Source organism: Hibiscus syriacus, unplaced genomic scaffold (assembly GCF_006381635.1).
Source record: "Hibiscus syriacus cultivar Baekdansim isolate YM2019G1 unplaced genomic scaffold, ASM638163v2 tig00112498_pilon, whole genome shotgun sequence".
NCBI lineage: Eukaryota > Viridiplantae > Streptophyta > Magnoliopsida > Malvales > Malvaceae > Hibiscus > Hibiscus syriacus.
This window is the reverse complement of record NW_024063347.1, coordinates 1,573,101-1,583,321: the sequence shown is the minus strand read 5'-3', so window position 1 is coordinate 1,583,321 and position 10,221 is coordinate 1,573,101. Positions and strand designations below refer to the sequence as shown.

At 35.6% G+C, this 10,221-nt stretch overlaps 2 protein-coding genes across 2 annotated transcripts; one reads left to right on the top strand and one right to left on the bottom strand.

The window, feature by feature from the left end:
- The first annotated feature begins 464 nt into the window (after window positions 1–464).
- Window positions 465–4,894, top strand: LOC120180561. Its single transcript, XM_039185874.1, has 2 exons — window positions 465–1,579; window positions 2,240–4,894. Exons 1-2 carry the CDS (start codon window positions 634–636, stop codon window positions 4,471–4,473), a joined length of 3,180 nt encoding a protein of 1,059 aa, XP_039041805.1. The 5' UTR covers window positions 465–633; the 3' UTR covers window positions 4,474–4,894.
- A 3,547-nt stretch (window positions 4,895–8,441) lies between these two features.
- Window positions 8,442–9,567, bottom strand: LOC120180553 (14-3-3-like protein). Its single transcript, XM_039185866.1, has 4 exons — window positions 9,033–9,567; window positions 8,846–8,968; window positions 8,637–8,753; window positions 8,442–8,548 (listed from the first exon to the last, which is right to left on the bottom strand). Exons 1-4 carry the CDS (start codon window positions 9,519–9,521, stop codon window positions 8,480–8,482), a joined length of 798 nt encoding a protein of 265 aa, XP_039041797.1. The 5' UTR covers window positions 9,522–9,567; the 3' UTR covers window positions 8,442–8,479.
- Window positions 9,568–10,221: the final 654 nt, after the last annotated feature.

The window sequence follows — 10,221 nt, the reverse complement described above, 5'->3', positions numbered from 1 at the left end:
TGTCAATCGATCGGCGGCTCACATAAAAGGGGAGCGTAAGATGATTGATGTACACTGAGCCATTTGTACACCCCTGATGTGCCCTATACATCCCAGTATACAGGCAGCCAGCCATATTAATCTCCGAACTTTTTTTCTTGAAGTAAAAACTAAAAAGACAGAAAAAAAAAGGGGAAGGAAAATATAACGAGTGCAATAGAGAAAGGAAAAATCGCCAGATTTTCTTTCCATCCAAACACACCTCTTTCTCTATAGTTTATTGTCCTTACTGTTTAATTTGTATCTATTATAATTATTAACCTCAGAAACTCTCTCCTCCCTAAATTTCGCTCACTTTCCAGGAAAAAGAAAAGAGCACCTTCTGTAATCGTTCTCTAACAAAGGTATGTTTATCAGTTACATATATCTCATTTAAGCTCCCGAATTTTACAGGATTTTGACTTGGCTTATTTATTTTTCTATAGCTATTAAAAAAATGATATCTGTTATCAAGGAAGATGCTGAATTTGATAAAAAAAATTCGGATAAATCGAAGAGAAAGCTAGGGTTACTACCGATGAAGCCATTGACAGCCAAAACGAAGGCAATAGATTGAGCTTAGGAGTTCCTAATGAAGAAGGTAGGGTTTTTCCAATGGAACACGATTGGAAAGATATTAGGGTTCCAGAGACTGATAGATCTGAGGAGGTTAGAGATATAAATGCTGATAGTGTAGATAAGGGAATAGCCGGCGCATCTAGGGTTTTTGATGTAAATGATCGAGTGGATGAACAAAATGATATGATAAATAATGAGAATGATAGAATAGGAAATTCGGAGAAGTTGGAGAAGGGTACTGGTTTGGGCTATAAGTCCTTGTTATCTGAGTTTGACGATTATGTAGCCAATGATAGAATTGGTGGAGCTACTTCAAGGGCATTGAGTTATGGGTTTGAAGTGGGTGATATGGTTTGGGGAAAGGTGAAATCTCATCCTTGGTGGCCTGGACATATATTTAATGAAGCCTTTGCATCTCCATCTGTACGTCACACGAGGAGGGAGGGGCATGTGTTGGTTGCTTTCTTTGGGGATAGTAGTTATGGATGGTTTGATCCAGCTGAACTTGTCCCTTTTGATCATCATTTTTTTGAAAAATCACAACAGACAAACTCGAGGACTTTTGTCAAGGCTGTGGAGGAGGCAATGGATGAGGCTAATCGGAGGAGTGGTCTTGGTTTGGCTTGTAAATGTAGGAACCCATATAATTTTCGTCCCACAAATGTCCAAGGGTACTTTGCAGTTGATGTTCCAGATTATGAACCTAATGGGATTTATTCAGTGAATCAAATTAGGAATGCAAGAAATAGTTTTAAGCCCAGTGAGACCCTCTCATTTTTGAAACAATTGGCATCAGCCCCTGTAGCTTGTGACCAGGAAAGCATTGGATTTTTGAAGAATAAGGCTACTGTTTTTGCTTTTCGGAAGGCTGTGTTTGAGGAGTATGATGAGACGTATGCACAGGCTTTTGGAACACAGTCATCACGACCTTCCAATCAGGCCGTTAATGTTCCAGCACGATCTTCTAAGGAGGCACCAAGGGGTATTTGTCTACTCTTTATTGTTAATTCTTGTAAACCGTTTCAAGTTTTGATTTAATTGAATTCTTTGCAATCTATTCTGGCTTCTATAGTGTTACATTAAATTCCAAATATTTGTTGCTTTCGAATGTATTATTGCTGCACTCATGAGACTTTAGGCCAAAACAGTTACAAGTCTCACATGACTAAAACTGGTATTCTATTGCATTCAATTTCATGGCTCTTGGTTCACATTTTGGATTTCTGTGGTATGTCTTTAGATGTTACACTTGTTTGATACTTTGATTGAATGATGCATAGATATGGTCATATGTGAGTTTCTAATAACCATTTTCCATTGGAAGGGCTATGTTAGAACACAGTAGTGATCTTGGCACTGGATTCTGCAACAACTTGTATTCGGGGTGTGGCTTTTACACCCTTCTCATTAATGAACAACTTCCCAAAGTGGCAATAAAGTTGTGCATAAGGTTTGCAGTAATTTATGGTTTATTTATCAATTGACTTTGTGGAGTATTACACAACACTGAAAGGATAGAGGTCTCCATGCCCCTCTGCCACCTGCTATTCCGTGATAATATTTGCATGCATTCCTCTTGGTTACTGGTTTGATTGTGATCATTGTCATATCTCTGTTCTTATGAGATTATTTCCATTTACAGCTCCTTTGAGTGGACCAATGGTGGTTGCAGAAGCCTTGGGTGGTGGAAAGAGTTTTAAAAAACCCATAAAAGTTAAGGGCCATTCAAAGAAAGACAAATACCTATTCAAACGAAGAGACGACGCAGCTAGCTCAACAATGGAGTCTACTTTCAGAGAGGGATCACCTACATTTGTAGCTGGAGATTACGTGCTACAAAAGAGGGCTCCTGTTTCTGAGATTCCAGTAAAACAAGAGCATGCAGTTGTTGTGAGCAGGGATGATGCAAGTTCAAGTGGAGATTTATCTGGAAATGCAGTTGAAAATGTAAACCAGACTTTAGCCAATGCTGCTGCTGAAGATATAAAGCCATCTTTGAATAAAATTGATGGTGCACCAGCATCTCTTCAGCACGAAGGTGATGTTATATTTGACTCGAAACATGAGGAGGGCGGAAAATTGTCTTCATATGAAGGAATTCAGAAACATGATATGGATTCCACTGCAAAACTGGAAGGACACCAGGGATTTGATCAAGTTCGAGATGGTGTCGCTGGTGGGCATCCTTACCCAGTTGATATAAAGGGCTCTAGTATGAGTGCAGAGGGTGGGTTGAAGAAAGTGAGAAAACGCTCTTCAGCAGATATAGGTGCTGATAACTCTGCTTCGGTGGAGAAAAAGAAGAAAAAGAAGAAAGAGGCTGGCTCAGAAATACACCCTGATAAACCAAAGAAGCCTTCTCTCCTTGGAAAAGTTGGGGTGAAATCTACCCAGATCGGTTTGGGTCCTAGAGATGAGTCTGTCAACCAGCAGAAGAAAGATGTTGATCCTACACATTCCTTGTTCAATTCTATTGGGGCTTCCACAACCTTTGGTATGGGAAGTTCTGATTTTGAGCTTGCACAGCTACTGAGTGATTTACATGCTTTGGCTCTCGATCCCTTTCATGGCGTTCAAAGGAATAGCCCAACCATTGTTAAGCGATTCTTTTTGCGATACAGATCACTTGTTTATCAGAAAAGCTTGGTTGTGTCACCACCATCCGAGATGGATCCAGTAGAACTTCATGCTGATAAACCTCCTTTGTCTGTAGCCTCTGACAACTATGGCAAGGAGAATGTCAGAGACTCGGCTTCTTCAAAACCAGTGAGAACCCTTGCAAGACCTGATGATCCAACAAAAGCTGGATTGAAGCGTCCCCCATCCGATCGGCAAGAAGAAATTGCTGCAAAGAGATTGAAAAAAATCACGCAGTTGAAATCATTAGCTGCTGAGATGAAGGGCAAACTGAGGACTTCAGAAGCCCCAAAAGTCGAGGTTAAAGAGCAGCCAACTGCAGGGCCACCAGCAAGACCACTCAAAAAACCCGATTCTGCAAGGAGAATGGAGCCTCCACCTAGGGCTGTTGAGCCTACAATGCTGGTTATGAAGTTCCCTCCTCAGGTAGCACTTCCATCAGTTGCAGAATTGAAGGCAAGATTTGGACGCTTTGGCTCATTAGATCAGTCAGCGATTCGTGTGTTTTGGAAGTCCTCAACGTGTCGTGTTGTGTTCAGACACAAGATCGATGCACAGACAGCATATAGATATGCTAATGGAACTAATTCCCTATTTGGCAATGTGAGTGTGAGATACCATCTTCGAAGTATGGAAGCTCCGGCAGAAGCACTAGATTCTGATAAGGGACGGGAAGACGATACAACCGGTGAAACCATTCGAGTTAAGGATGCTGTAGTTGAAAGATCAGCAGCGGTGATGGCACACCAGCCTTATCCTCAATCAACAATCCAGCTGAAGTCCTGCTTGAAGAAGCCAACAAGTGAAGAGGCAGGGCAGGGAAACGGCAGTAACGGCGGTAGAGGTACAGCCCGTGTAAAATTCATGTTGGGTGGGGAAGAAAGTAGTAGGGGAGATCAATTGATGGTTGGTAATAGAAACAACAACAATCTTGGTTTTGCCGATACTGCTGCACCTACTGTTGCAATGGAATATAATACTAAGAACTTTCAAAAGGTCATTCCTCAATCATCTCCGTCTTTGTTCCCTGTTAACCCCTCTGTTTCTCATTTTGGGAAAGCCCCCACTGAAGTGGCTCCTAGAAATGCTAATAATCTTAATACTCAAACCACCGCACCAGCCAGTTCCACCACTAGTACGGATATTTCACAGCAGATGCTAAGCCTTCTGACAAAGTGCAACGATGTTGTAACCAACGTAACGAGCATGTTGGGCTATGTGCCTTACCATCCTCTTTGATTAACAAAGGGCGACCCAAATTAATGTTTGATCAAAAATCAAAGAGATGACGATAAATGGCTTCCTCTCGAAGCTGCTGCCTGTGAGGAATGAATGAATTTGAAGTCACAAATGGCGTGGTAGGTTCAAAGAGAGTGCGATATAGAAAATCCCATTTGTGGGTTATAAAAGTAGATGTACTCTTTTGTTGGAAGTGTTTGGGTACTTCCGGTGTGTACTGGTTTTGAAAGTGCATGGCAGTGCCCTGCGCTGGTTTTTTTAATAGCCTTTCTCCGCTCCCCTCATTGAACTGCTAGTCTGTTTTGTTTTGTTTAGTTTTGTTTTGTTTGTGATGAGTAATGGATTAGTACATGTCTCTTGATCATTGTAGTTTGATGTTGCTGGCGATTTAATGGAGTAAATGAACATGTTATACGTGTAGTGATTTGGAGTCCTAAGATTTACACAAGCTTTACAATCGGGACAGATGGGAGAAGTTGAAAACCAAACCTGCAACATTAATTGGTTGTCAACACAAGTTCTCGGGTTATATGTTTCTTACCAGGAAAGCATTAAGATATATGGATAGGAAAAGACGAATTTTCCACCAAGTATGAGGTGTGTATCCATGCTTTCGGTCTTCCGGGCTGACCAATGCTCTTGCAAAAACACAGTCGAGGGAACCTTCAGTTTTTTCTTCTTTTTCGGCGTAACAAAGTCCTCACTTGTTATCTCAAGCAGTCTGCCTTTACTGTGTTCTTGTTCCATTATGGGTTAATGTCCTTGTACTTCTTTTATAAGAGGTACTTAAAGTACGGACAATTTGATAATAAAAAATATTTAAATAAAACCACGCACAATAAAATTTATAAATCTAACTTAAAAACTTACCTATGATATATCTCGATTTTTAAATCTTAAAATTTTTATAACCTTAACTTAATCAACAATGAATGTCTCATTCATTATTTTTAAATATATTTGAAGTATTTTTAATAGTAAAAACGAGTGAATCCTAATACCTATTTGAGTTGTATGTTATGAGATGGGAGTAGAGAATCGTAATGCTTACAATTAATTGCCTGTCACCAGACAGCAGGAGTAGGTACCAAGCCTTTAATATGATTATAATTCTTTTATAAAATATTTTTAACTCTTTAAATTGAAAAAGTATCTACGCATTCCTTATGTTTAAATAAACTTTTACATATCCCCTGAAATAAAAATATAATTAATTTTTTTTATTTAATATGATTCTTTGTTTAATTAATTCATTTACTCTATTTTTATTTTAAAATGAGAAAAATAATTAGTTTAAAATTATATGAAAATATAAAATCAAATTTTAATTAAATTATATTTGAATTTAAGTGTAGATTAAGTATTTTTAAACTTATGTTGAATTTTATTATATATTTAATTTTGAAATGAATTTATTTGACTATTTCATTTAGAATCTGTTGAGCAGTCTCAATGATAAAAGATAGTGTTATTCTCCCTACATGTTACAGATTTGAGCAGATGCGTCTGTAGGATGTCTAAGCGTATCAAAAACTAATTTTTTTAAACAAATATTATTTTATAAACCCCTTAGACTATTCAATAAAAATTATTTTCATTTAAAATTGTTTACAGTTAGGTAGAAGGTTTTAATTTAAAAAATAATTAAAATATAAAATAAAGAAATAAACGTAAAATTATATTTATCTCAAAGTTAATATATATAATTAAATGAAAATTTAAAATAAAATATATAACACTCATTAACATAAAAGTTTATTAAAATAAAAAAGAAGACAACAAAAAGAAAATATATTTATCATTCATATCAATTTGCGAAATTAAACTTACTTATATTAATTAAAAGTACGTATTATATTTAAGGTGAGCTTATATTATAGTATAATTTGATTTATAATTTAATAAAAAAACAAAACAATTTTATAAAAAAATAATTTTTTGTTGTCTTAAAAATTAAAATAAATGGAATAACAAATAATTAATAAATGATAAATTCATCTTTTTCTTTAAAACTAAATTGATTTAATGGATTTTTCGTTAAACCTCAGCCATATAAACGACTATCCTTTAAAGCATAGGAAAGTGGATATTTTATTATTCTTTATTAAAACTGTTTTTTCATAACTATAAATTTATTGAATTTTAAAATTAAAAGATTTTGTTTCATCTGTTTGTAATCTACATTGGGGGGAATGATTCTGTGATGAGAGAAGAAAGCATTTAAGAAGGGTAACAGTAGCAGCAGGAAGAAAGAAAGAAGCCAACTTGTTTTAAAACAAAAATGGAAACAAGTCGTTTTTACTGCCGTGAAGTTGTAAGGGCTCTTCTCAGGTGTTTGGGACTCGAAACTGGAGTCCAACAAAACTCTACTTCATGCCCCAAGAAACAAGACGATCATAATCACCAGCATCAAGGTTCAACAACTGATGATTATTCAGATCCACCACCTGATCCTACTTCGACCACTGTAAGAGTAAGATAGATGTTTGTTTGTTTGTTTTTTGCATTTCACAAGATTTTTAACGGAGACCTTATTTGTGATCTCCTTTATAAGATGCATGGTTGAACGAGCTCTTGTTTTTGTTGTCTCGTTTATATGCAGGGAGACGACGGCGTTCCGGTGATTTCTTTCTCTACTCCTAAAAGGCCAGGGACAGGCAGCGGTAGAGGACCCCAGATTAATTAACTTGAGCTTTCCGGATCAGAGTTTTGTGGGGTTTCAGAATGGAAACGATGATGAAGAGGGGTTGTCTAACATCAGCTTTTTAGTGTTTTTTTTTTCTGGGTGTGTTATTGTTGTTTTGACTTTTTAGAGAGAGATTGTGAATAACTTGTATAAAAACTATGTATTTTAAGAGTATACAGACATGTAGAAAAGTAATGTTTGAGATTGCAATTCCAACAGGGAGGTTGAGACCTGAGAGAATTCATTTATGGCGGAAGAGATGAAAAAACACTACAAAAACAAAAAGGAAGAAACGAATTGCTAGTTTTGATGGAGGTAAAGCCATTACAAACATTTCTAAAACTCTTACAAATCCATCCATCTTCTTTGTTACAACTTCGAAACATTTCTGAAACTGACGCAAATACTGAGACTCTATGTTTGTCCATAGCTGTTGACCTCTTCTACTTAACGCTGTCACCCTGTGTTCTTCTACTTGTTCTAATATCGCTCGGAATCATATGCTCCAAGGGCTCCGCTAATACCGGTTTTGGACAACGTCTTTCTTAAATTCGAAACGACTCTGTTAATTTTTATAATGTTTTTACCTTTGGAACAATAATCGGTATAAATAGAGCTAAACTATAATAAAATTTAAGCTACGACAGATACATAGATATATGTAAGATTTAAGTTAAAGGTATGGATTTAAAAATTTATATTTAAATTTTACAGATATAAAATTATAAAATTTTAAAAATAAAATATTAAATAAATGATAAATATAAAAAATTTAAAATTTTTAGGGATGTTATTGTGCCCAACACCTCATTCAGTCCATCTCTAAATACATTAGTAGTAAAGGTATTTTTTTTCTTTTAAGAGAATGTTAATTTACCAACATGACTCTTTCTATTTTAAATAATATATATATATATATTTCAATAGATTAAGATAGTTTGTGAAGGAAAAAAAATCTATTACATCAAATAATTATTTTTATAAAGTTTCAATCTTTAAAAATTAATAAGATGATTCCAGTGTCTCAAAACTAAAATACTTTGGATGATAATAATAAAAGTTATTCCAAAACATCATAGTTATTCGATGTCCGTGGATAAAATAATTTCTTACATAATTTGAAGTTAAATTTATTCAAATAATTCACCAAAAATAAAACAAAGACCTAAAATATTTGTTATCCCCAATCTTCTAGTACCAATTAGGAAAGACGTGTGAAAGAAAGAGATAAAAATAGATTAATTTTGATTTCAAAACCTTGAATTGGCAACTTATAATAGAAACGAATGGCCAGCAGAGTCTGTCACTCGTCAGTTGTGACTACTGCTTTGGCTGCTTCTCATCTCCCTCGTCCTTCGCTGCTGCTTTAATCTCATCGGCTCCATCATCCTAATTATTGAAATATTATCACAATTATATTCCATAAATAAATGGGAGGGGGAGTTTATTTAAAATTAAAATGTGAAATTAACTCCACCTGCACATCGGAGGTCCAGAGAGTTAGATTGTCACGGAGGAGTTGCATAATCAGAGTGCTGTCTTTGTATGATTCTTCGCCTAGAGTATCCAATTCTGCTATTGCGTCATCAAATGCCTAACCAATCAAAATCCCACACGTCAAGCAACTGTAGATTTGTGTACTTATTTTTAAATGAAAGGAAAAACAGTGCTGAATTTGTAACCTACCTGTTTCGCGAGGTTGCAAGCGCGATCAGGAGAGTTCAGAATCTCGTAGTAGAAAACAGAGAAATTGAGTGCCAGTCCGAGTCGGATCGGGTGAGTTGGGGGCAACTCGGCGGTTGCAATGTCCTGAAAAACGGAAAAAAGTTAACAAAAAACCAAAACTCTCGAAGAAAATAAGGGAAGAATTTACTTGAGCAGATTTGTAGGCATTGAGAGTACTCTCAGCATCTTCCTTGCGTTCGGCTCCAGTCTTGAACTCAGCCAAATACCTATGATAATCTCCCTTCATCTTAAGATAGAAGACCTTGGAATCTCCGGAGGAAGCCGAAGGGATGAGCCTTTTGTCAAGAAGCTTCAAGATGCCGTCACAGATTGAGCAGATTTCCGATTCGATCTTGGCTCGATACTCACGGATTTTAGCGACGTGATCCTCATTACCGCGGCTCTCCTCTTTCTGCTCGACGGAAGAGATGATCCGCCACGAAGCACGGCGAGAGCCGATCACGTTCTTGTAAGCAACGGAGAGGAGGTTCCGTTCCTCGACGCTGAGTTCCTCGTTTTCGGCGTAAGCCGATACTTTCTCCATGAATTGGATCATTTCGTCGTAGCGTTCGGATTGCTCGGCGAGCTTTGCCATGTAGACGTGTTCTTCGCGAGTGGAAGGAGTCTTCGTGGCCATTGTGGAATTCTCGAATTAGTTCAAGGGAAGAGAAAGATTTCTTTCATTCCTTCTTTTTAAAATATTTTGTGAGATTTGTTAGGGGTGGGAGAAAGTAGGGGTCGAGTATTGCGTTGGAGGAATGGAGGGGAGAAAAATGTGGACGTTGGAGTTTGGAGGGAAGGTCAGCTCAAACCTAGGCTTCTGCGTTTAATTACTAATTACATATATTAAAATTAATTCATAATATTTCATTTAATTTTATAATTAAAATTTTATTTTAATATTTTTAAATAATAATGAAAAAATATATAAAAATACAAATATTTTAAAAATATGTAATTATTTTTAAAAATTATAATTTTTGAGAAAATATTCTATAAATCATAAAATTTTAATTTTAGTTTGTAACTTGTAATTTGGTTCCTAGCTTTTTGTTTCTTTAATTTTTTTAATTGTTTTAAGGTTTTTTAAATATCAAATTTGAACTATATAATTCTCAAACACTATAAAAACACTATAAAATACATATGTAATTTTAATTCCTCTTTTTGACAAAAAAAGTGAAGAGTTATATTATATTGAACTTGAAAGAAAAATATATATATATATATATATATATATATACTTAACACTGTAATAGTAATTCAATTTTCTTTGTGTTAATAAATAATTATTCTTGAAAATTCTTATTTTTAAAATTATAAATAATTAAATTATT